General features: G+C 44.4%; 2 protein-coding genes across 2 annotated transcripts in view; one reads left to right on the top strand and one right to left on the bottom strand.

Moving 5' to 3' along the window:
• Positions 1-27,624, top strand: part of LOC126190726 (serine/threonine-protein kinase S6KL) — a 274,027-nt gene that overhangs the window by 234,426 nt on the left and 11,977 nt on the right. The window lies entirely within an intron of this gene.
• LOC126180818 (enolase-phosphatase E1-like) lies at positions 1,800-27,624 on the bottom strand. Its single transcript, XM_049924722.1, has 2 exons — positions 27,520-27,624; positions 1,800-4,147 (listed from the first exon to the last, which is right to left on the bottom strand). The coding sequence occupies exon 2, from the start codon at positions 4,144-4,146 to the stop codon at positions 2,767-2,769; it is 1,380 nt and encodes a 459-aa protein (XP_049780679.1). The 5' UTR covers position 4,147; positions 27,520-27,624; the 3' UTR covers positions 1,800-2,766.

Raw genomic sequence — 27,624 nt, 5'->3', positions numbered from 1 at the left:
ATTCACGATAACTAGCGTAATGCAGCAAGCATCTCCAGACGCGTATTACTTTGATTAACCTAGAGAAAGCCTGTGATAGTGTACCCACCAACTATCTTGGGGAAATTTTGAAAGAGACAGAGAGAGAGAGAGAGAGTTGGATAAAAGATTGCTAAAGGTTGTTACGCAATTGTATGAAAATAACGCAGTTGGACAGAAGAATTGGCCGGCCGGAGTGGCCTTGCGGTTCTGGGCGCTACAGTCTGGAACCGAGCAACCGCTACGGTCGCAGGTTCGAATCCTGCCTCGGGCATGGCTGTGTGTGATGTCTTTAGGTTAGTTAGGTTTAATTAGTTCTAAGTTCTAGGCGACTGATGACCTCAGAAGTTAAGTCGCATAGTGCTCAGAGCCATTTGAACCATTTGAACAGAAGAATTGTATCTAGGAGCGATACTGCTGGCTTGGCGTGGAAAATGCCAGGTTATGGGAGTGATACTAGGGGACAGCAAAATAATTAGCCTGTATTTTGCAGACGACCAGTTTGTACTAGCAGAAAATGAGGATGACCTGAGCTATATGATAAAAAGCTTAAAGAGGAATACAATAAGGCTAGCCTGAAGGTGAACATGAAGAAGTGTGAGTACTTGGCTGTTGGAACGGAAAAAGTGGATAATTTGGTGAAAGATGGAGAAGTAATTGTAAATGTAAAAAAGGCAGACTATCATGGGGTATTATTTAATAAACAGGGCACAAGCAATGATGAAAAAACTAGTAAGATTAATAAATGATGAACTGTAACAAGGGCAGTGAGCTCTGTTCTGCGGAACAAAAAGATAAGGACAATGAAGAAGATAATGTATAAAATTATAGTCCAGAATGTAGTTTTGTACGCAACAGAAGCCTGGGACATTAGCAAGTGGCGACATCCAACAAAAACAGCTGATGGGGTTTGAGTATGTGAACAGGATGAATGACGACATGATATCAAATGGGATACTACGATGGATACTATCCCAGCGGAAGAAAAGGGGCCACCCACGACGCGGCTGGAAAATAATGTTGAAGAGACAATGGAAGCAAGGAATATGGACGTTGAGGAAAGTCAAGACAGAAGAAGTTGGCGACTTGGGGCGGAAAAGCGGCGCCAGCCGTAGATAATCCACAGGAAGAAGAAGGAAGAAGAAGAAGATGATGATAAGTTGCATAATTGATAACATGTCTAGACTACATCTGTTACAAAATTTGAAACACATAATAATACTACTTATATTATATTCCATTATCAATATTACGACTAAAGATGGTAATCCAATTGATTCTTAGACATATAGAACTCAGTAGCCACAGTGAGAAATTCTCTTAGACCGAATCCAAATAGAAATTTTGTTCTCCTGAATGGACCTTATGTGTAAAGTGATCTACCTCTCATCCCTGTTGCTGACGATAAGATGCATTCTTATTGTATTTTTAGACTATCGTACATCAAATTCGTGATATAAGAAGAGAACCTATGGTAAGCTTAATCATTTTTAATGAAGTTGCTGTAGCTCTTCTCGTGCTCCTGCTACTGCTGAAATACAGAATTATTAGTCACCAAGCGTTATCGCCGTTACTAACCAAAAATATATTGGTCAGAAGGAAAACTGAGTGTATTTCGAAGCAAGAACTTTGCCTCTCACCTTTAAAAAAAGATATATCTGTTTTTGGAATACTAAAAGAATCATTATGAATGAAAAAAGCGTGTGTGAAGACAAGAGTAAAGTGTTTTATCTTTATGTCTGCAGATTAATGTACATGATGCAAAGTAACGAACTATGAGATCTTTGTATAAAATAGATTTTATTGTAAGCTTTTTTAAATACAGACACACTACATTACATGCAACTGATAACGAAGTGCAGAACATAACTGTTTAATTGTATTTGTAACAGTATACGATGAAAAATAAGGCAAATTTTATTGCCTTTCTGTACGATATGTTGCATTCGATAACATCCATACACACACACTAGTAAACTATTTGCTTGTATAGACAGTTCGCTCGGGTACTGTCCACAATTTCACTCAGTCACTGTATCATTAATTTACTTTCTCTAAACTAGGATGAAATGGAGTAATCCAACAGATCAGGTATGCTGCCATGTGGTGTATTACTACTGTTACAGTACTTGATGGCTCATAGCCACAGTAACTTTCATGTTTTTCACGACTTTCTTGACAACATCGCGTGTAATCTGGCGAGTATAATTTAGCATTTATCGTAAATGCTAACGATTTGACTCGCCAGAAATAACTGAAGTGAGTATTTATGTTTCTTTTGTGTACGGTGTTTGTCAAGAAGGCATGAAATCGTTAAGCTCAAGTTTCACACGAAGGTTTTAATTTAATGCAGAATGTCTTAAGGGGTAGTTTTGTATTGTTGAAGGGAAATCAGTTATTTTCTTGTAAAGACTCAATCGTGACAGGCAAGTAGATGACAAGTTGATTGCAGGAAGCTCCTGTTAGCAAGTACTTGGATTAGGATTTAATGCAAAGTAGATACTCTTTTCTGAGCAGGATACAGCTACTCGGATATTGCCATTCGTGTGAAACGAGTCGAGGGTAGAAGAGTTCAGGGCGAAGAGAGAGTCCCCATATCCCACATGCCAGGTAACTCCTGTCGCTGAAGGGGCTGTCTGCGAGACAGAGCTAGGAGAACGTTTGCCGACTTGACGCTGCCGCTGAAGGAGTTACGTTGCCGGCAGATGGACAGTGCAGGAGAGCACGCGCGGGTGCCCGCGGGCCGCGTTATGAGCTCGCCGCCGCCTCCGCAGGCTTCTGCTCCTCCTCCTTCGCCGGCTTCTCCTCTGCCTTGGCGGGCGCCTCGTTCGTCGGCTGCTCCTCCGCCTTCTTCTCCTCCTCGGGCTTCTTCTCCTCGGGCTTCTTCTCCTCCTCCTCCTTCTTAACCTCGTCAGTCTTTTCCTCCGGCTTCTTCTCCTCCTCGGGCTTCTCCTCTGCCTTCTTCTCCGGCTCCTCCACCGGCTGCGCCTTCACCGCGCTCTGCGTCTCCTCCGGCTTCTTTTCCTCTGCTTCCGCCTTGACGGGTTCCACCGCTGTCGGCTCTGCTGCGGCCACTTCGGTCTTGGCGTCGGCAGCGACTTCGGTACTGACGGGAGCTTCGGGCGCCACCTCCTTGCTCTCTTCCTTGCTCTCTTCCTCCTCAGACTTTCCCTTCTTGTCGTCCTTCTTGTTGTCCGTAGGCTTCTTGTCCTTCTTCTCCTCGGCGGCAATAGCTTCGCGCCTTCGGCGGGTGGTCGCGGCGGCAGCAGCGACAGCGGGAGCGTCGTTCTTGGCTTCTTCCTTGGGGGCGTCCTTAACGGCCATCTCTTCTTTCTTGGCTTCTTCCGGCTTCGCTGGCTCCTCCTCCTTCTTCACCTCCTCTGACTTCTTCTCCTCCTTGGCGGGCTCGGGCTCGGCGGCGGCGACGGCTGGCTCCGGCTTGGCGGGTTCTTCTGGCTTGGCTGGTTCGTCTGCTTTGGCAGCCTCCCCTTCGGGCTTCGGCGTGTCCTTCTCCTCGGTCTTGTCCGCAACAGCATCCTCCGGCTTCTTCTCGTCCTCTGGCTTGGGCAGCTCTGCAGCCTTGACCGGCTCCGATGCCGCCTTGACCGGCTCCTCTTCTGCCTTTGCGACGGTAACGGGCTTGTCACCCTCCGGCTTGGGCGATTCCTCCTTCTCGGGTTCCGCGACCTTGACGGCGTCCTCAGCTGGGGCGGGCTTGGGGTCCTCGGCGGGCTTGCTCTCCTCCGGCTTGGCTGCCTCCGCGGCGGGCTTCTCCACCGGCGCGGCTGCCGTCGCCTCTGCTTCGGGCTTGTCGGACTTGACCTCCGGCTTGGCGGCGGCAGCAGCAGCGGCCTCTACGGGCGCAGCGGCTGCAGCTGCGGGCTCGGCAGGGGCGGCTGGGACGGGAGCCTCAGCGGTTGCCACAGCTTTCGTAGTCTCCCCCACAGGTTCGGCTGCCGGCGTCTCGGCCTTCACGAGCGCGTCAGCTGACGCCTCCTTCTTGGTGTCGTCTGGAGCCACGGAGGAGTAGTCGGTGATGACCAGCGGCACGACTGGCCGCGGCGCCTCGTCCACGGGGAACGCCACACACGCACACAGCACTGCCAGCGATACTACCAGCAGCTTCATTCTGCAACAAAACAATCATGTTGACATCTCCCCTCATTCTACGAATAGAGGCACTCCATGAGCTGCTGCCACTTTCGTATTCGCATTTTCTTTTACAGCTACATCTACATCTACATTCTGCAAGCTGTCTTAAGGCATGTGGCGGACTGTACTTTGTTTATTGTTTATCACCTCTCTCCACTCCTCCTTTCCCCTTCCCTGCAGCGTTCCATTCACGAATTTTACACGCAAAGGACAACTGCCGCCCGCCGTGGCCGAGCAGTTCTAGGCGCTTCAGTCCGGAACCACGCGGCTGCTACAGTCGCAGGTTCGAATCCTGCCTCGGGCATGGATTTGTGTTAGTTGGGTTTAAGTAGTTCTAAGTCTAGGGGACTGATGACACCGGACGTTAAGTCCCATAGTGCTTAGACCCATTTGAATCATTTTGAGAGGGCAACTCCTGCGAAGCATCCATAGGAGGTCAAATCTCTGTACATTTACCTTCATAGTCTTTTCGCGACATGTATGTAGGAGGAAGCAATATGTTGGTTAAATTTTTATTTGTATTTTTCTGCTACCAGTCCAATTTATTTATTTTATATTTAATTGTACTGCACACATTTCGAGCTGTTTCGCTCATCATCAGGCCTTTATACATGCAAATATTACTTGAAGATAAAATATCTTAGTTTAGATTAACCTAGAAGTTGCTTCTGGAGTGACTGTTGGAGTGTTTGGGGGAGGGAGAGGGCAATGGGTGACCAGAAACCGATGTACATTGTTGTCTTCTGCTGGCTTGGAGCTGTGCCTCATTGTTGTGGTTGATACCATAGCCTGTGCATGAAGCAAAAACTTTTACACATCAGTTGTTATGGCGTGAGCATCGTTTGATACACTTTCTATATGTCGATTGCTCACTTGCAATTTTGACGTTCCAAAGCCTCACCTGCAACGTTTGTGTACTGGCAGAGCTGTTGTTCAACATTACGCTACTGCACTGCTTATTTTAACACTTTTTTCCTGATGTACAAACGTTTTCAGTGTGTACAGTGAAACGTCTGTGGAGAAGCGTTTGTAAGGTGAAGTACATTAAGGAAAAGTGCTGCGCTGCTCCCCCTCCCCCCAAAAATACCCCAATAGCCACTCCAGCAGCAGAATAAGTGAACAAAACATTTCTACGGTAATATAAAGTAAGAAATTTTGTCTTTCAGTAAGACCTGTACACACAAACGCCTGATGAAGAGCGAAACATTCTCAAAACGTGTCTCAATGTGTTAAATCGAACATAAAAAAATAAATGCGGCTGGTAGCAGGAAAATACAAGTATTTATTTCACACAGTTACGGTTCCTAAATTTAGCCAGCATGGCCACAGTTAAATATGTAAGTTGACTCTTCTAGCAACGTAGGCTCTCGACATGGTAGCTCTAAAGAAAATTGTGGTGGTCCATAACGCCTCTCTCTTACTAAATGGTCCCGTAAAGAAACGCGCTGTTGTTCTTTGGATCTTTCCCATTTCCTCTATCAATCCAGTCCAACCTGGTACAAGTCACTGACTGAGCAGGAATACTCAAGTGTCAGTCGAATGAGGTTGTTTTAAGCTACGTCCTTCATGTGATGGACTACTCGTTTAGAGAATTCTTCCAATGAATTTCAATGTGGCACCTGAATTTCATGTGATTAGTGTGATGTGATTGTTTCATTTTGAATTGCTTTGTATTCTTATCCCGAGATATTTAACGCAGGTGACTGTTTTCAACGACTATTTGGCAATCGTGTTACAGAGAACGATGGGTATTCCCGCCTGTTTAAGCCCAATACGCGTATGTTGATGATCGACAGATAATTCTTGCTTTAAGTGATCTTTCTGCATTTCGCTAATACTTTCAATCGTTACATCTTATTGTACGCAACAGCACCACTCACAATAAGCCTCTTGGGTTTCCGACATTATCTCCTACGTCAGTTATATATTTTTTGCAGAATAGTAGCCATGTAAAATTCCACTAGGGTTAATCTGAAAGTACTTTTACGCCTGAAGTTTTCTCTCCGTTAATAATTATATACTGTGTCCCAATGCTTTTAATTCTTTAATCCAGTCACAAAGCCAAGTCTGATATTCCTTACGCGCGTACTCTTTTCATTAGGTGACGGTGTGGAACTGTGTCGATGCCTTCCAGAAGTCAAGGAAGACTGGGCGCCAGTAGAGTGGTGGGACACTAACCTGACTGTCGCCCGCCGTACGGCCCGACAAGCGATAGTGATGGTCTGGGCTACCATTTCATTTCACAGCAGGACTCTCTGGTTGTCATCCGCGGTATTGTTAGAGCACAGCGGCACGTCGACGTTATTCTACGCCCCGTTGTTTTCCTTCATAGGAAGCCATCCTGTTCTTAATTTTCAGCAAGATAATACGTGCCCGCAGAGAGCGAGAGTCATATTTCTTGGCTTCATGCCTGCCAAACCCTACGTCGGTTAGATAGGTCGCCGGATGTCTCCCCAACTGAGAACGTTTGGATCATTATGGACGGGCCCTCCAACCATCTCAGTATTTTAACGATCTAACGCGCCAATTGGACAGAATTTGGCACGATATCCCACAGGAGTACATCGAGCAATCGATGGCTAGTTGAATAAGTGCTTGCATAATGGCCAGAGGTGGACCAACGCGTCACCGATTTGACCATTTTCTGAAGTCTCTTGAATTGAATAAATCATCCAATTTTTCTGAAGCCGTGGTAGTTTGTTTGTCTGTACATGTACATCACATCTTCCGATTTCCGTCCCATTCAGACAACTCTTTCGTGGTGTACCGTTTTTTATGGTCTTCGGGTATATTAATGACATAAACGTGCTCAAGCCTGATGAAGGATCGATATTTTATTGACTTTTTTTGTTATCTTACAGATGAGTGGACAGGTGACGCGAGTCGTATAGGGCTGTTTTCTACAGAGTCCCACCCCGCCCCCCACCCCTCTCGTGATCTATTATAGATACGACGTCCATATCGGTGTTTTTCTCAGCCGTTTAATTTATTCTAGTATTAATGTCAGTGTGTCAGTACAGGCGTATCACTATTTATTTTTATAGTCTATTCAAGCACAATCGATTTCAATACTATGTAGTATCACGATCATAAATCAAATATCCCTCAAAAATTGAGCGTTATGAGTACCACTTAAGTTTGTCCAGAACAGGAGGATACCATAGGGAGCTCAGTCAGTTGTCAAGTCAACCGTGCCGTATGTTACAAAAGATGACACCTAAGGACAACCGCAGGAATTATTTTTTATAGAATTTTCTCATTTTGAGAAGACTGAAGGAACGATCTGTTTACTTGCTGAAAACATTCAACACCCTCGATCACACAAATATTTGTTTATTTAACACAATCGATTTCGACAGACTTCGCTGTCATCTTCAAGTCTTAAAAAAATCTTTTTCTTACGAAACGTGTTCATCTTACGTTGGCCGGCCGCTGTGGCCGAGCGGTTCTAGGCGCTTCAGTCTGGAACCGCACGACTGCTACGGTCGCAGGTTCGAATCCTGCCTCGGGCATGGATATGTGTGATGTCCTTAGGTTAGTTAGGTTTAAATAGTTCTAAGTTCCAGGGGAATGATGACGTCAGATGTTAAGTCCAAAAGTGCTCAGAGCCATTTGAACCATGTTACGTTGGACCTCGCGCCAAGTCCAGCGTAAAATTAACACGTTTCGTCAGAAAAAGATTTTGAAGACTTGAAGGTGAGAGCAAAATCTTTCGAAACTGGGTGTCTTAAATACGTACAAAAATATTTATGCTATCTAAACTGCTGAATGTTTATAGCAATTATTCTGTACGTATCCAGTAAAATGAAGTCGGTATTTGCATAACTAGTTATTAAATAAACAGAGCGTTGCTTGTACAGTACATTACAACATTTTTGTTGTTGGAATGTACAGCCGATGTGGCTGTTGTATCGTTAATTGGCATTGTGACCCATCCACGTCTCCGACGTGTCTTTAATTCTCGTTCGCTGCCGTTAATCCGCCTTCGCACGGTCCAGACTGCGATGTAAATGTGCGGAGGAAACGAAGCGCGCGCCCCTTTAAGAGGACAGGGTAATAAGCGAGGCGTCACGGCGCGCCGGGCCCGCGGCCAGCTGAGCTCGCCCACGCGGCGCGGCTCGCGCTTCCCACTCCGAGCGGCGCCGCGCCCACGGCCGTAGAAAGCGAGTGTGCGACAGCGGAAACGGCGCGGCGCGGCACAGCAAAGCACGGCACAGCGGCAGATTGTCAGGGCCGCGTCGACTGCTCGTGTCACAAAGAGGCGCTGTCGTATGGCTCACCAGTCGAAACACAATGATCCCTGTCTCACCCTTCTTCGGTACGTTTCCTGACTTCGCATTTTGGTCATCACACTGGTGCTCCAGTGGACTAACGACGGAAGATACCAAGCTAGCAGGCGCAGAACACGTATTTTTTTCTTCTTCTTTTTAACGAGTTTGGGAAGGGGACCAGTCTTCCGATTAGTCTGAAGCGTCCCGCCATTTCCTTCTCCCCTGTGCAAATCTCTTCATCTTACTAATAACTTCTTCATCTATTTGGCAGTAGTTGCTACTCATCATATAGCGGAGACGCTGAGTTCCAGGTAGGCACAACAAAAAGACTGTCAAACAAGCAAACCTTAGGCCAAAAAAGCCCGCATCGGAATTAGACGAAACGCACACACACAACTCACACCCATATGATCACAGTCTCTGGCTGCTGAGGCCATTCCGCCCATTCTGGCCTCGGCAGCCAGAGGCTGCGGTAGTGCCTGTGAGTTGCGTTTCTGAGATTGTGTATGTTGTCTAATTCCAACGAGGACCTTTTTGGCCTATAGCTTAATTGACATAAAAGTTTTCTGGGTTTGGTGCCGCGTCATAATGTAAAAACTACTGCTGCTGGACAAAAACCAACGTTTCGGCCCAAAAAAAGGCCGCTGCAATCGTGGCCGAAACGTTGGTTTTTCTCCAGTAGCAGTAGTTTTTACATTATGACGCGGTAGCAAACCCAGAAAACTTTTGTGTTGACTGACTCTGGCCACGGAAGCCTAAGCAAGTATATAGCTTAATTGTTTGACAGTCTTTTTGTTGTGCCTACCTGGGACTCAGTATCTCCGCTACACGCTGAGTAGCAACTACCCTTTCCACAATACTGTCACTATTCCATCCTGGATTCTTCATTTATTTGTTGGATATATTCCGATATCTGTTCCGTCCCATAAATATTCTACTCAATTACTTTTTCTAGCACAGTTGAAGCCATTCTCTGATGTCTTAACACGTCTCAAATCATCGTGCCCCCGCTTCTATTTCCTGTTTTCATATACATTTTTCTTGTTTCTTACATAGTTCTGTAATTTGGGGATTCTTAGCTGTTAAAAATTTGTAAATTCTTTTTTATTGCTTTCCAAATCACGGCAAATACAAAATACAAACAGTAAGCCCAATTCAATAAATATACCCTTCCCTATCGATTCTGTGGCTAACCCATCAATTACGTATTCGTCCACTTAATTTTCAGCACCTTCTGCGACACTAAATCGCAAAATCTTCGATTCACTTATTTTACGGTTTTCCGCACATTCTTCCGTTCACTTCCGTACAATGCTGCGCTCCGCATGAACATTCACGGGAATTTCGTCCTCAAACTAAAAAAAAATGTTTGATTACTAGTAGACTTCCTTTGCTGGGATTCTCTTTTTCCCTTCGCCACTCTTCTCCTTGTGTCCTCCTTGCTTCGTCCGGCATGCGTTATTTTTCTCCCAAAGTAGCACTATTCGTCCACCTCAAAACATATTCGATTGAAAGTCTGAAATGTTGAACGCCGTAGTCCTGTTTCAAGTAACTGAAGAATTTCTGGAGGTGCGTCAGAACTTAGCTAAAGCCCATCCTTGTTAATCTGCTACAGTCGTAGTCCGCCTTTCGTGAGCTCCCTGTCGAATAGACGGGGATGATAAATCATTGCCGATTATCAGTAGAAGGAATCGGTTTCTCTAAGTGAGTAGTCAGTTACGGAATCCACGAGACCACACAGCCGATATTCAGCATCCGATTACAGCCGAACTGTGCTGGCGACGATGCTTGAGTATTGTCTACAACTAGAAAGAGATGTTATGTGGTTGGTTAACGCGTACCATTTTCAGATTTCATAGTGGAAGTTGACGCGATATGTACTGTAGTTCATTGGAGTGAAGGAAAAATATTACACAGTGTGTGACTCTGATGGTCAAAATCGTTATCATAAACTGAGTACTTCGAAATAAGGAACCAATGGTCGAAAATGAAAATTTCTGCCGGGCGAAACATTGAGTGAGTAATGCCTGTGAGGCACATGTTTATTTCATCGCCGCATCGACGTCGGTGCCGCTACATAGAAAAACTGTACTCGATTATCTGTATAGTTCCAGAAGATGGCCTCGGGCATGGATGTGTGTGATGTCCTTAGGTTAGTTAAGTTTAATTAGTTCTAAGTTCTAGGCGACTGATGACCTCAGAAGTTAAGTCGCATAGTGCTTAGAGCCATTTGAACCAGAAGATGGGGCACAATTCGTAACAGGGCTTTACAGATACGCATTTAATGTATTGGGCAGCAAGATGTAGCGCTCGAAAAGGTGAAAGAATGTGCAGACAAAAGTACCACAAGAAGAGAGAAACATCCTAATTTGGAGAAATTTATCGCCGTGAATTGAGACTTACGAGACACTGCGTGACTCAAGCTGCAAAGAGTTCGCCAAGATATCGCCACAGAATTATTTGCTCAGCAGAATTTGAGGAGCTAGTGTTGGATCGTGTGGTAGAAGATTCGTCAATAGGCACTTATGAATATGTCTGTAAAATGCACGGTTTCCAGAATACAGTGTGGAGAGTGCTGGTCGCGCTGCAGTTACACTCCTTTAATATACAACATGTGGATTCAACGACACCAACTGATTTTGAACCCAGAATTAAGTTCCATAAGTGAATGATGCAATTAATGTTTTGAGTCAGACGTTCGTCACTTTGAACCATAGCTACCATATTATCCATTTTTAACGATAAGTTCCTTATTTTCAAGTACTCCGTTTAGGACTGTCTAGCAGCTGTTTCCAAGCGGTAATCTGCTAGAACACATGCCATATCTTGTTTTTTTTTGCTATAAGGCGAAAGTTAAGTCTGTCAAAGAAACAGCCCATTTGGCGGGATAAATTTCTTTGTTTCTCTCACGAGTTATCGTATACTGCAGACAGGCATATTTTATGAGTGGTTCCACAGTATTATGTGACTCCAGTAGAAAATATAAGTGTAGCGATATATACCGGTACCTCTGCTATATATTTCATTCAGTAATGTTAAGATGTGTAGGACCGAAAGGTACGACTAAATCAAGCGTGGCAAGTGACAAGATTAGAATCCACCTTCATGTTTAATCACATTGTAAACGGTTTATCAACGTTTCTAAGGACTCTTTAAGTCAGTTTCTCACTTGCGGTATGTGGGCAAGCTATGCCAGTTGCTTTTGGCACTTTTTAGTCTTCAGTACCAAATTTTCTGGTATTCATGATGTGAAGGAAAAGAAAACAACTTTTACCTTTAAATGTACTTTAAGGCAGTGCAAACTGTGTGCGGTAGACACCATAACGAGGGTTCGTTTATCTCGTTGCTGACTACCAGCGGCCTGAACTCTCATTCGGGTGATTTCTGACTCATTTCTTTCGGTTTCTGAACGGCGGTATATTCGTTATTTTTGAAATTTAATCAGTATGCTGCAGCGTTGTCTGACCGTAAGTGTAACACGTTACCCCTAATGTTATAGTTATTAGTGATACCACCATCAGGTATAAGCGCAGTTTGCTGTGACGAAGAGTCAGAGCCGGCCGGAGTGGCCGAGCGGTTCTAGGCGCTACAGCCTGGAACCGCGCGACCGCTACGGTCGCAGGTTCGAATCCTGCCTCGGGCATGCATGTGTGTGATGTTCTTAGGTTAGTTAGGTTTAAGTAGTTCTAAGTTCTAGGGGACTGATGACCTCAGAAGTTAAGTCCCATAGTGCTCAGAGCCATTTGAACCATTTTTTAAGAGTCAGAACAAAGTGAGGAAGCCGGATTCAACTCTAATGTGCCGTCATCATAAAGATCAATAGAAACTGAAAACTATTTGGGTTTGACAGGGACGGGGAAGGAAATAGACACACTTGGCTTTGATGAAGAAACATGCTGACGCTATCCAGAAGTAAATAACAAAAATCGTTGCGTTGGGTGAGCGGACTTATGCCCAGTTTCACGTCTCCCTGAATGCTGTGCGTCGGCATCCATGCCATATCGTTTGGTGAAACGTGGAGTACACTGGCAGCTCTCAGTGGTCGACATGGCTTCTTATTGAACACCTGATGCCGTTCGGGGATATGAACATTTTCGTGTTTCATGACAGCACAATTTCGTTTACATCCAGCGGAAACACACGCCGTAAAGCAGAACTGCTTAATACAACGTACTTGTTTTTCACCTCAATTTCGAAAATAATTTTTTTGTGTTGTAAGAAGTGTGTTAACCTACAGAAAGAGAAATAATTTTATTTCTTGTTGTAAAAGGCAAAGGATATATTAGCCTTTTAACTGACACTGAACAATTTAGAAGTAAAGCCATAAGCTGTATTTCATTATAACTATACACAAATTGTGTGGATCGAGGATATTTCATGTAACGATGTCCATCAATCGTTTTGTTGAGGCTCTCTTAACTCCTGTGCCGGCCGTGGTGACCGAGCGGTTCTAGGTGCTACAGTCTGGAACCGCGCGACCGCTACGGTCGCAGGTTCGAATCCTGCCTCGGGCATGGATGTGTGTGATGTACTTAGGTTAGTTAGGTTTAAGAAGTTCTGAGTTCTAGGGGACTGATGATCTCAGAAGTTAAGTCCCATAGTGGTCAGAGCCGTTTGAACCATTTTATCTCCTGTACTTGAAGCACAAAGCGAGCGAGGTAGCGCAGTGCTCAAGACACTGGACTCTCATTCGAAAAGACTAATTTTTAAAACACCTCCGGCTGTCCGTGTTTATGTTTTATGTGGTTTCTCTAAATTGGTAAAGGCATATGTCGGGAAAGTTGCCTGGAAAATGACACGGCCCATTTCGTCCCCTATTGTTTTCCTTCCCAAGCTTGGACTTCATCTCTAATAACCTCGCCGTTGACGGGGACGTTAAACCCTAATCTCACTATCCCTTCTTTTGAAAAACAGCAAGACATAACCCCCTTACGGTGAGAGATATTTCCTTATTACCTAGCTATTTGTCCTTGCTTACCTCACACTGTTGGAAGTATCATGTAAGCGACATTACTTTACTGTGTCCCATTAGTGCAGCTGAAGGCTGAAGCCTATCGGTGTCTTGATCTACCTCGCAAGGGCGCTTTCCCCAGTGTTATTTTTCCCGCCGGCGTCCTCGGGGTAGGTTCCCATGTTTGTTCTCTTCCAGCTGGCGAGCGAACGGTAGCATACACGCACCGAGGCTGCTGGCGCGTCTTCCTGCGCGGCAATTAAGCGACCTTTCACTGACTTGACATTTGCAGATGAGGACGCGGATGTCGCTGCGCTGGGTTTCGAAACTCCGTAGCAAGCTTCAGTATGTCACGCAACCCTCCAAGCGAGTGAGGCAGCTATGCTGCATCATGTTGACCGACCTGTTTTGAATGAGGTTAACATTTGTCATTGCGAGATAAAAATGAGATTTTACGCGACGCTTCTGCACAACTCACTTTTCCAAATAGACCACCGGTCTCGTAGGAACACATTTAATGTCATTTTGATTGCAGAGCTGGCCTGTAACTGAGGTTAAACGAAACAGTTGTGACTCTTTAGCGGAAAAAAGTTACGACTTGCCTATCTCTGTTTATGATATCTGGCGCAGAAAATAAAGTGTTCAGGGAATGCCTCCTCGTCAGATTTGTCGTAGACTGTCAGAGGAACCGGCTGTTACCATGTTGTTGTTGTGGTCTTCAGTCCTGAAACTGGTTTGATGCAGTTCTCCATGCTACTCTATCCTGTGCAAGCTTCTTCATCTCCCAGTTCTTAATGCAACCTACATCCTTCTGAATCTGCTTAGTGTATTCATCTCTTGGTCTACCTCTACGATTTTTACCCTCCACGCTGCCCTCCGATGCTAAACTGGTGATCCCTTGATGCCTCAGAACAAGTCCTACCAACCGATCCTTTCTTCTAGTCAAGTTGTGCCACAAACTTCTCTTCTCCCCAATCCTGTTCAATACCTCCTCATTAGTTATGTGATCTACCCATCTAATCTTCAGCATTCTTCTGTAGCATCACATTTCGAAACCTTCTATTCTCTTCTTGTCCAAACTATCTATCGTCCATGTTTCACTTCCATACATGGCTACACTCCATACAAATACTTACAGAAACGACTTCCTGACACTTAAATCTATACTCGATGTTAACAAATTTCTCTTCTTGAGAAACGCTTTCCTTGCCATTGCCAGTCTACGTTTTATATCCTCTCTACTTCGACCATCATCAGTCATTTTGCTCCTAAAATAGCAAAACTCCTTTTCTACTTTAAGTGTCTCATTTCCTAATCTAATTCCCTCAGTATCACCCGATTTAATTCGACTACATTCCATTATCCTCGTTTTACGAAAGAAAATGTCCTTGCAGACGCAGAGGTAACACGCAAAGTTACTCGAAGGCGAAAGGAAGATGATGATAACTCGACTGCCATTGGGAAAAAAAGTGACGCATAGAATTTTATGTAGTCAGTTTAGCTGTGTTCTCGATTTGAGTTCACCGCGGAAATAAAAAGAAATCCGTGTGGTAGGAGAACTGCAAGGTTTCGTCGATTCTTCGAGGACAAATCTTTTTCTCGTAGTGGCATGCCCTCTATTTGTCCGTGACCGAGTTTTTCCTTTGATTCTAGGCCAAAGGACTAACTCTTCCTCATCGCCATTGTCAGCGAAGTAAAAGTGACCACTTCCTTTTCTGCTTTTATTCGTCACGCTGGCAGGTCATGAAAGTTGCGGCAAATGTAAGTCGCCACTAATTGCGTGTGATATTCTGTCCGATTCCTCTGACTTTGTTACAACTTGAAGAAAATAATAACGTAGAAAGTTCATGATAGATTCTCCGTAGCCGCGCGGGATTAGCCGAGTGGTCTGGGGAGTTGCAGTCATGGACTGTGCGGGTGGTTCCGGCGGAGGTTCGAGTCCTTCCTCGGGCATGGGTGTGTGTGTTTGTCCTTAGGATAATTTAGGTTAAGTAGTGTGTAAGCTTAGGGACTGATGACCTTAGCAGTTGAGTCCCATAAGATTTCACACTCATTTGAACATTTTTTTTGATGCTCCGTAAGTTGTTCGTGGCGTCGGATCATTATTTGGAAGGGGGAAAAAAAAAGAAAATTGATTAATGGGGTAGCTAGACCAGTAGGATTTTAGATGTCTTACAGAAGGAACGACGTTGGATACGGCGAGGACTGGTGTTGAAGTGAACATCTGTACCTTCACTATACGTCGCTGTTTCGCATTGTAACAAAATCATCGTGTTGTTAACTAGCAACCAGCACTGTATTTAAACTGGCAAGTATCAGTCCGTCTGTGGGATACCACAAATGTATGTTTTTAAAATTTTATGTCCAGGTTTACATGTATTTCAAATGATGACTAGATTCGGATCATTAAATGATAATCTCCATACCCAAGTAGGCCTAATCTCGAATCATGATCAATCAAAATCATTCATATAAAAGAACTCAGCTAGAGGATAGCCGACAAATTAAAATCCACTACCTCATCATGAACCTCTTCGTCACATTTTCTAAAGCAACATAACAGATTGCTAAAGATATACTTTTGTAACAATATAATTTAGTAATATACTGTGTGGTCCGCAGCCCGTGGTCTTGCGGTAGCGTTCTCGCTTCCCGCGCACGGGGTCCCGGGTTCGATTCCCGGCGGGGCCAGGGATTTTCTGTGCCTCGTGATGACTGGGTTTGTGTGCCTTTCATCATCATTTCATCCCCATCGACACGCAAGTCGCCGAAGCGGCGTCAACTCGAAAGACTTGCACCAGGCGAACGGTCTACCCGACGGGAGGCCCTAGCTACACGGCATTTCCATTTACCATTAAAAGCTGCAACTGAACGTTGATGATTTTCTTTTGATATACACGGGCCAGTCACATTAATGCGACCACCGCCTGTGTCCGACGTAAACGTGCAGTAATCACTCACGGACGGCAGGTGGCAGTACTAGCAGTGGAGGGTATATAAAACTTGTCACGATGGGCCGGGGGGGGGGGGGGGAGGGGGGGGGCGGTAAACAGTGCAATCGCCGTCGCTATGTGGAAACGGGTCGATTTAGCTGATGGTTAAAGTACACCGTGCATGACAACGTAACGATATTCAGACCTGGCGCCGAGGCAGTTGTGGTGCGCCACGGGCCATCGACATAAAGCAATGATCGACAGCTGCGGAGATGTACAGGGCCAAATAGACGTGCACCTATTGATCAACTGACCACCATATGAACCAAGAGGCTGACCACAGTCTCTCCTCAACGACCGTTCAGCGAACGTTGCTGCGTATCGGCCTTCGCAGCATGCGCCTAGTTCATGCACCCACGCTGACTGCTGTTCATCCGCAACGAAAGCTAGCATTTGCACGCCAGTCCGCAACGGGCATCCTTTGGGTGCCGATAGGTGGCCTTTTCAGGTGAATCACATTTCGTGCTCTATCGGACAGACGACCATGGTGCATATGGCGTGAAACGTCCGAGAGCAATCACCCTGCAACGAGGAGGGAGCGTTATAGTCTGGGGAATGTTTTCGTGGCATTCCCTGGGTGATTTCGTCATTCTGGAGGGTACAGTGGATCAACAAAAGCATACATCTATACTTGGGGCAAGTCCATCACTGTGTGCACCACATGGCATCTACCAGCAGGACCGTGCGACGTGTCACACAGCTAGCAGTGTACGTGCGTGGCCAGAAGAGCACCAGGATGGGTTTATCGTACTCCCGTGGCCGCAAAACTCCTCGGCCTTAAACCCAGTCGAGAGTCTGTGAGACCACCGAGATTGAGCTGTTGGCGCTGTGGAGCCCCAGCGGAGAGGCCTAGCGCAGCTTGACACGGCACCAGATTCGGCATGGCTCCACAACTCCTTGTCGGTACCTTCCAGAACCTCACCGACTATCTTCCTACACGTCTCTCGCTGGGAAAGGATTGTGACAGATGCTCATATGAATATGAGTGGACAGTGTATAAGCTCTATTTAAAAGATTTCAGTTGATCACGATTGGTAGCTACTCAACTCTGAAGATTGAATGATCAGAAGTACATGTAATTGAGACAGCGAAGGTAATCATTTCTTTACGCTTATGTTGTGTTCTACAGTTTCCTCGAATCAGTGAAGGCGAATAATTGGCTCAAGACAATATTTTTTCGCTTTCAGCATTCATTCCATAGCGACAGTGAAGGATACATTGTCTGTTCGTTGTTTCTAACCTTTCATCAGGTCTGAATTTGAACATATTTATACTTTCTTGTACATCTTCTCGCGCGCGTCCTTTTTTAGGAAGAAAAAATTATGATTTTTATTGTTGCTTAATAATTTCAAGTGTATTATCACTGTCGTTCATCGTAACCCAAAACATAAACAACAGCGAGTGCCGAAATGTTTCCTTCAATTGGGTCACGACAGATGTCTTCCGCCAGCCTATTCCAGCCGAGTTAGTTGCCCATCTCTATTGACTTGAAAGTGGATCGGACACTGAATTTCATTGCCACTTTCTTTCTCCCATCATACTATTTTAACTGTTCTATAAGTGCTTTCTACCTCCTTGTCTGGCTGCATGCCATATCTGTGTAACTCGCCGAACACTAGTCATAACCTTTCTTTTCTGTGTCGTCATAGATATTAGTGCCTGAAGCTGCTTTACGACTTGTTGCTAAGTGAATATTATTATGCTTTTAGAAAGGAGCTTATACAGACTGTGCATGGGACAGTACCCTCTTCGTCTATATTAACTGAGTTGACATTGCATGTAGTACAACGCGTCAATGGAAAACCTCCAGTTCCTTGAGAGTACAAGCTTATGACACTATTTAGTGCGACCATCCAAAGTCTTAAGACGAGTACTTGCGTGTAGCTCTGTTTACATTAGCCACCTGCAGTGGTCTCACATTGGACCAACTTTCCCCACTGCTCATTGCAGACTTTCTGCATCATCATCGTATTACTTGCTTGGAAACTTGAGTAAAAGTATCGTCGTCAGTAGAAAATCGCTGCCTGGAGTACGCTATTCTACAGTGAATGTATTTGCATTTGGTTTAGAGAAAGACCATCTGCTGCTTCTGCCTACACACGTGTGAACAAATAAAGAAAAATTCTGGAAACATTTGCCCACATCTTCTAAGCAGACTTAAGAAATCATAGTAATAAGAGTCTCACATATAAGCCGAATTAGCAGTCAGTGGACTTTCGTGGAGAGCCAACGGATCACTTTCGGTCTCTTAAAAAAATGTTCGTTGACTGCATTTCTTCCTTAGCTTTTTATTTATCGTATGGCAACAACAGCAAACATTTACAAGTACATAAAGTTTAATTTCACATGTATATCTAGTTAAATATTTACATATACTTTAGTTTTACTTTTTGGCACAAATTTAATACACATTTTTAAATTGTGAAAATTACTAGCTTAATATTACTGACTACTTTAACTGATATAATTACAAGTGAAAAAAGGGAGATACATTCCTGTAGCCTTATTGTGCATCATACGCCAGGGACGTACGAACTATGTGAAGACTGTTTTAAGAAGGGGGAACATGCAATAACTACGTGCCTAATCCTTAATTAGAGAACGAACGATGTGGCTCACTGGTGGCCCACTGGACTCGCATTCAGGAGACCAGTGGTTCAAACCCACATCCATATTTCTGTTTCTCAGACTCCCTTAAACCGCGTAATGCAAATGGAGCTCATTTGAAAAGGACAAACCGTATTTCCTTCCCCATCCTTTTCCAGTGCAAACTTATGTTCAGTCCCTCTCTAATGACCACACTGTCGACGGAACGCTAAACCTTAATCTTCTTTATTTAGAATCGAGACCTTTTTACGATCACCAAATTCTTATATCTATTGTTAGTTTTGCAGTTCATAATGTCTGTGATACTTCTTAATAGTCAACTAAATACCCTTTCTTGAGTTCGAGGAACTGATTAAAAATTCCAGCAACTGATCGGTGAACATAAAGAAAGAAAGGACCGTGGATGGCATCTGAGCAAATAGGTGCAGTGATGAAAAATGGCTCTGACCACTTAACACCGGAGGTCATCGGTCCCCTAGAACTTAGAACTACTTAAACCTAACTAACCTAAGGACATCACACACATCCATGCCCGAGGCAGGATTCGAGCCCGCGACCGTAGCGGTCGCGCGGTTCCAGACTGAAGCGCCTAGAACCGCTAGGCCACTCCGGCCGGCAGTGATTAAAACATTGGACTCATATTCTGGAGAGGACACGTTAAAATCCTTGCCAGGATGACTTTTTTTCTCTTTTTTTTTAGTTTTGCTTATATGATTTCAGGAACGCCTGGATAGTTTCACCAAACGTTATTTTTCTCCAAATATACTATATTCTCCGTTTCTAATGGTGCTGACGTCGGTGAAGCATTAAAAGCTAGCGTTCCATCCTTTTGTTGCCAAAACGTCGAGGCCGTTACAGACCTGACGGAACGTCTAGGCCAGCTGGAGAAGGATAGGTGAAGGAAGGGCCCGTGGTATGTGTGAGAAAAAGTTCCGGGAGAATTTGCTTCCGTGGGGATCCACTGCCTCTAAGTGTTTAAGGAAAGAAAACGTTGACCGTTGTAGGCCGTATTGTGCTTTATTAAAATCGTGCTGTTAGCTAATTTCAGCCGTGAGCTATTATCAAGAACATTTGCTATGTCGTATATTAATATCGTGGCCGTCACGGTCTTTTATGCCGCATACATAAAACTAGAAGTCGTATTCCATTGTAACATACTCTAAGTTTTAGAGAAGAATGCGATGAGCACGATATGTAATACATGACATAGGAGATGCGCTTGATAATGGCTCACGGCAGAAATTAGCTAATAGCACGATTTTAATAATGTGCACTACAGCTTACAACGTACAATGTATTATTTTATTAAGAAATTCCGGCATTCATCTAAAAATACTGAGGAAATCTGCAGAAAACCGGAATAAATCTTGTTTCCTGCTGTAGATAAGCTGCTACTCCCCACTTCCTAGACCAATGTCTGAACCACTGCACCGCCAAGCTCGTTGCATGCATACAGTTATGGAGTCGGTATCTATTTCAGTGATATCCCAAATCACCAAGCTCGTTTATCACTAGCCTTGTCGAGAAAGCAAGATGGCACCAGATAATCTTGCATTAATGCTTTGTTATATATGTATGTTTGATAGCTACCGTGTATTTCACTGACAAAAAAATCTTAACTCCAAGAAGGGGTTGTGCGACATAAACGCAATTTGGAAGGCGTGTTTCTACATCTTAAAGACGATGTCTATTCAGATTTCAGGCCAGTCACATAGGAGTGGCGCTAGTGGCACCACTATGAGAATGCAAATCGGTTTTGTTTTTAATACACTCTGTAACGGTCGTGAGCGTCAGTTACCGTTGAGGTTGGACTTGTAGTAAGAAGCTGGATGTTCCTTCTGTGATACTGCAGAAAGACTTTGCAGGAGTGTAGCCACTGTACATGATTGCTTGCAGCGGTGGTTTACGAGAATATACGGTCGCAAGAAGGCGGGCTCCGGACGGGCACGTGGCACTACCGAGAGAAAGACCACAGTGTTCGGCGTATGGCTCTGGCGCATAGTACTGCACTTGCAGCAGCAATTGGTACCACGGTCACACAACGAACTGTTACAAATCGGTTCCTTCTAAGACAGCTCCAAGCCAGGCGCCCTGTAGCGTGCATTCCACTAACCCAATCCACCGTCATTTGCGACTCCAGTGGAGCCAAGCGATAGCTCATTGGAGGCGAAAATGGATGTTTGTTGTGTTTTCTGGTGAAAGCTGGTTTCGCCTCGGTGCCAGCGATAGCCCTGTGTTGGTTAGGAGGCGGCCAGTTGAGGGCGTGCAGCCAGCCTCTCTGCGTGCTAAACACACTGGACCCACGCCTGGTGTTATGGTCGGGGTGCGATTTCGTGTGACAGCAGAAGCACTCTCCTGCTTATTCCACGCACCCTGACTGCAAGGTCATACGTCAGTCTGGTGACTGAACCTGTTGTGCTGACATTGACGAACGGCATTCCTGGGGGTGTTTTTCAACAGGATAACGCTCGCTCACATACCGCTGTTGTAGCGCAACATGCTCTACAGAGTGCTGACTTTTGCCTTGGCCTGCTGGATTATCATATCTGTCTCGAATCGAGCACACATGGAACATCGTCGGACAACAACTCCCAGCGTCATCCACTAACAACTTTATCCATCCTGTATTGACCGACCAAGTGTGACCGGCATGGCACTCCATCCCACAAACTGATATCCGGCACTTGTACAACGCAACGTGTTTTGATGTCTTTCTGTGTCACGTTACAGGAGGTATACTTTAGTTTGAGTACTAGACAACCTGCAGTCAGTTGTATCGTTCAAGTTGTGTTGTGGTGTAGTTTCAACCGTGATAGTGTGTCTTCTTATACAATAAATCAGTCGCAACTCAGGGTATTTACCGTAATATCTTACCTACTTTCACAAATGACTTCACTTACGATTATTGTACTGTTCGTTCGTACAGACGGCTCAGTATATTTCATTTACCCTGAACCACCAAATGTCAGCAAATAAAGCCTTCCTACTCCACAAGTGGTATGATTTTCTCTATGATTTAGCAAATGGAGTTAACATGCGAGCTCATTCCCTCTATGCTGAAAAATATCCATTTCGCAGAGTATCATCGGATAAGCTGTTCGGTTGATTTTTCCAAATTCTAGACCGCGCGGCTACCCCGTGCGGCGATTATCAGAAGACGAAAACATGTCATCCTCTTTGTCTGTATAGTGCGTTATATGAGCAGTTGCTGTATCCACACCATCTTCAGCGCATCCAGGCCCTAAGACCTCGGGCATTAGGCGGCCACGTCAGTTTGCAATTCTGTCAGCAGCTCGTCCCAAAGTGTAATATAGATCCACTATTTACTTCTAAGACTTGATGCACTGACGAGGCGAGATTCACAAGAGGTGTTGTAACAAATTTTCAATAATCGGATGTTCTCACAACATATTTATTTGATATCACATTTTATCCCAACATACTAAGACGCCATTTATAGGGGGAACAGCTTTGGTTGCGTCCAGTGATCAGAGCCTGCTTTGGACACTGTCTGAAGAGACAGGGACGAGGGTGCGAACTAAAATCTGGATGTGCGGTGCCACTACAAGAGGACAAACTCTACTGGCGCCTCGCTTCATTCAGTTGCGTACAAGTCACTGTTGGTGTGGCATGAGCTCGCAGAGGCGGCTCGGCGCCAACCGGTTACGGTCGGAGTTTTTCACCGTAGTGCAAGGATCCCGCGGAGCCCGCGCTCTTCCTGGCTCGTATTGTTTTCACAACTCGTTAGCACCGCCGCCACCAAGGCGTCTCCGACCAGGCACCTGAGGCCGTTTCTACGCGTTGCCGCGGGACCTGGATCGCTTCTGACCTTCGTGGTAGCTCCAAAGGCAACTCTGAATTCCAGATCTCAAGTTTCCCACTTGAGGTTGCTGTTCAGCCATAGGCATCCTTTTTTAATTTTTTTTTATTAGTTCATACATTGTTAAAAATATTTGAAGGAGGTAAGTGGGGGAGGGGGGGGCTTTGGCGTTTACTATTGAATGTGAACGCAAACTCCCCCGAGGCACGTTAAACCCTACTCCTTGTGCCCATGTCTTCCATTCTCTTTGACAGAAATTTTATAATTTTGCGCGTTCTTTTACTGACTTTGCTGTTTAAGTCTACTAAGCTCCTTCACCCCGTCAGAATTTCGTTGGCTCTTATTTGCTAAAAGACCTTCAGTCGCTTTATCATATTACTTGGATTGGACGAGTGCTTTCCCCGAAATCGGCTATAATGAATTTGAAATGCGACACAAACTTCGGTTGATCATGGAAGACGTTTCTCTTCATTCGACTCTCTAGCTCTTTAATCCAAACGAGCAATGAACTGTTTATTTTCTTTCGGGATTGATTAGTTAATGACTTGGCTGAATAAACTTCCGAATATTTGTATTAAAAATTATTTTGGATTTCGACACGGATCCCCATCATATCTGCAGTACCGGTGAGAATTTGAAATCTAGAGTATTGAGCCTTCTCTTTTCTTGTCCTGTTAGCGTTCTACGCAAAGAATGTAACTGATGATGAATTTCATGTGATTTGCAAGTCGATCTCTCGAAAAAGATGAAGAACCATGTTTGTAAATTTGTATTTGGGGCTACCCATGCGAGTTTTAGTAGTCACTCTGCGTTAATGTAGTATATATTGCATCAAACACTCAGACCAAACACAGTTCTTTCGTCTCTCGTTCCTTCATTTAGTTAAGGACTCCAATACATAGTAGCCACGTTGCAGAAATTATTGGGTGGTTCAAACGGCTCAAATGGCTCTAAGCACTATGGGGCTTGACATCTGAGGTCATCAGTCCCCTAGACTTAGAACTACTTAAACCTAACTAACCTAAGGACATCACACACATCCATGCCCGAGGCAGGACTCGAACCTGCAACCGTAGCAGCAGCGCGGTTCCAGACTGAAGCGCCTAGAACCGCTCGGCCACAGCGGCCGCTCCTGTTGGGTGGTGTTTCCGAGTAATGTTACTTGAGACAAGGGCCTTACAGTTTATTGTCGCCCAGCGATAAAACATTGTACTTATATTGCGAACGATACTGATATTACAAGCCAATTTTTAAATTCATAATCGATGGCAACGGGGTTCACATTCTTATCTTTGTTTAGTTGTTAGGCAGATACTGGGTCTTTGCTTCGACAAACTCACGAACGATTCTCTTCACTATTTCGTGCATCAAAAGCCAAAGCTCCGGCTTGAATAACTCCATGTAAACAGGAGATTTAACATTACCCTTCTTATCTACTTCCGATGAGCTTACTTTCGATTCGAAGCTGAATCGTATAAACGAAACGGAAGTTTATTAGTGTTCTCCTTCTTTAACACCTTATTGTCTCACCAATAATTGAAAACATTTTTCAGATGATGGATTTAACCATTTTTTCTTCTTCTTGTAATTCTTTTGGCTACCCTGTAGCGAATATTTTTGGAATAGCTGTACTTCCAATTTTGTGATCGGACAACCCTCTATAAAAATTCAGCACTTTGCTCAAAAGTCAAAGAATCTCCAGATTATTTTTTCATGGCAGTTGATTTCCTTAGCTATCGGAAGAGAAGCTGTATGTGTTATACTATCAATAAGTAACTGACATATATGTTCTCCGGCAGAATACCTTAGTCTGTGATCAAGCTGATGCATTTCTTATTCAAAAAGTGGGACAGAACTTTGGAGGACACTTGTTTCGCGGAGATGGTTGTCAGGAAATGGGCACTGTTGCGCCTGTCGGTCACTGCCTTTTACCAGAAGGCGAACTCCGCTGCGTTTCTCAGCGTTGCGTGACGTAACACAGCGACCTAACAACGGACTGCTTAATGTATGCGCATTTCTAATCCTGCGACGGTACAGTCGCGTCATTGTGCGGCTACGTCGAGAGATCGGGCGGAAGCATATCTGCATCTTTATTACACTGGAGGTAAAGAGAGACATCGAAAGGATGCTGGGGCCAGAAATTGAGGTATCGCTGTTGTCGTAAATATTGTAGAAATTGTCTATGTGCCTTTATCGTGTGAAATAGCAGACTTTTGTAAACGAGTTGGTTGTTGTGACATTTCATCAGGTTCGTGCTGTTAGATGCGCAGTACATGAAGCGATCAGTGAAAGGCCACGGGCTTGTGGGCGGACTGGCTTTGTAGAACATAACAAAGCATTGTGTAGCGGGCTGGGGCAGCCACGCCTGGACTCTGGCCTCGGAGTTCAGTTCTGCTCGTTTATCACGGTGTGCGTTTCAGTATGGCGTCATTACTGGTTAACACTAGTCTCTCGCGGAAGCATTTTGTGTTCTCTACTTGCGTCGCAGTTTTCATGAGGTGATATGAAGGGCGATACTACCAGCAGGAACATACGGATACCTTAATGATGTATACGTGCTTCAGTACTAATAATATATTGTGATATCCATAAATATGGAAAACATGTGAAAATCAATAAAGTCTAAACCCTCATAAGATATCTGTGGACTTACTAACTGAAGAAGAAAGGTTCCTCTCATACCCACGCATTGAACTCTCCTGCACAATATTCAGCTTACCCCCTCTTACAATGAACTGTTCCTTTCTTACCCTAGCATTGAACTCTTCCGCCATAATTCAACAAATAAAATGTAACGCTTGCCGTGAATCGCTGTTAGCAGAAAGACTTTGGTACATGAACGGGAACGACGTTGAAAGCTTACATACGGCACTAATCACTGAGCAGTAGACGTTGTTGCTTTGACTATCCAGAATCTTCATCAGTAGTCTATAATAGTCAATTAGAAACTACGAGATCAAAAAACAAAAGTCTTACTTCTAACATACACTGCCTCATATCTTATAGCTAGGAATCAAACTAGCACCACAAATAAAATAATGCACAAGCAATAAACTTACGTGTAACATAAATGCGCAGTTTGCCGACATATTATACGTTTTCTTTGTGTTTGAACACAGCGAGTGTTGTTGCTCGCAATAGCTTGTTGAGCTACATTGAGTGTTGCATGCAATATGGAAACCAACTTGTTAATATCCCTAGACAATGCGGATACGACCGATAATAAACATACTGTCGTCACCACATGTTTGAAAAAGGAAGATGAACATTTTTATAAGGAAACAAATCAGAATGTTACTGTCAGATGAGATCTCTCGTCATGTGAAGAAAATTTAAATTCTGCTACGTTGTGAAATCAAAACGTACCTCACTGGTTCCACAAATTACTTTGATTGGAGTAGGACTGTAAGGGCGTAGAGAAATCTACTGCAAAAGCATCCAGAAAGTGGAAGAATTTTGCGTTTACTGTAAGTAGAACTAACGTCTTTCCCTTTATGCGTGATGATCGGAGAGCTCTGCGAAATATTTGAATTGTAATGGAGAGAAATAAATGCTACAAGCGGGAACAATTTCGTCGCACGAGCGATTTATTTAATCACAATCCTTTTCGGGTGAAAAACCAACTTCATGTGGCGGCATAAATTTCTCGTAGATGTTACTATTCTTCATGTAGAGAAACATGAACCATAGAAGATGAGGTCTCTCTCTATAACTGACACCGTAGATAGAAGACATTCGGTACTTATCATTTTAGAAAAACACCCTTTCTATAGGAAAGAAATAGTATGCCTGAAGATAGTCTAAGGTCTGAAGCTGGTTATGGATGATAAGACGTTCGTTCGACAAAATTATGAATATGAGTTCCGATGTTTTTTCGGCGTTATTGGTGAGCGTGTGTTTTCTGATATCAGTCTGAGTTGAGGATTCCATTTTTGCGCACACTATCTCGACAAACGAACTGGTCGTTTATTCTTGAAGTACTGCGAGCGGCGGTCTTATGACGCTGTGGACAATGTCCAGAGAGTGGACGCGTTTAAGATCGCCGCTCGCAGTACCTGAGAAAGAGGGCCTGCTGTGTCGTGCGCAAAAAAATGAAATGAGTCAGTTCGCCTGGCCACCCGGAAACGTGTTTTCTTCCCTGTTACTGATTAAAATGTTTGATCTCATTACTGATGTCCTTACGTGTTCCTGAAGAGTAGATGGCGCTGATATTGATAAAACTATGACAAGTTATAGAATAACTATGTAAAGATGACTAATTATGCTTTAACACTTTTTTTTTTGGTTTTGCTGCACGGCGCGGGCTCTTGAAGAGCATTCTGAAACGACAACTACTGGATGAATCCTTAACGTACTATCACTTTTTCTTAACGAGAAGTGCTTATAACTTCAGAAATCTATCAGTAATTGTCACGTTTACCACATGAGAAGACTTGTGGCTAGCGATCCTAAGTAACTGTCGGTGGCCTACAGGGGCAAGTTAGAGAATAAGCGACACAGAGCGGACCTACAGTATCGGATCAGACATGTTCCTTGCTTCAGGTGCATTGCCCAGTCGCTCGATGAATATATCGAATTTGCAAATTCTCGAAGAATCCTTAAAGTAAATAACCATTTTTGCAGCGAGAGACACGTATGGTGCTCACGGCTTCCATCATGAAACGTGTCCGTAGTTGCGAGGAGCGGCGGCTAGTGCGGCGTGCGTACCTGTCAGTGGTCTATCTGTAGTCGGCAGTAGAAGGAGCGAGGTTAGCGGCCCGGGTCGTGGCGGATGTGTGCGCGTCAGCGCGGCGCACTCACTTTATAAGGGCG

This window comes from Schistocerca cancellata, chromosome 1 (genome assembly GCF_023864275.1).
Source record: "Schistocerca cancellata isolate TAMUIC-IGC-003103 chromosome 1, iqSchCanc2.1, whole genome shotgun sequence".
In the NCBI taxonomy this organism is placed as follows: Eukaryota; Metazoa; Arthropoda; class Insecta; order Orthoptera; family Acrididae; genus Schistocerca; species Schistocerca cancellata.
The sequence above is the reverse complement of the archived record's forward strand: the minus strand, read 5'-3'. Positions and strand labels throughout refer to the sequence as shown.

Coding starts and splice junctions, on each gene's coding strand:
- LOC126180818 (XM_049924722.1), bottom strand. CDS start 4,146: ATGAAGCTGCTGGTAGTATCGCTGGCAGTGCTGTGTGCGTGTGTGGCG.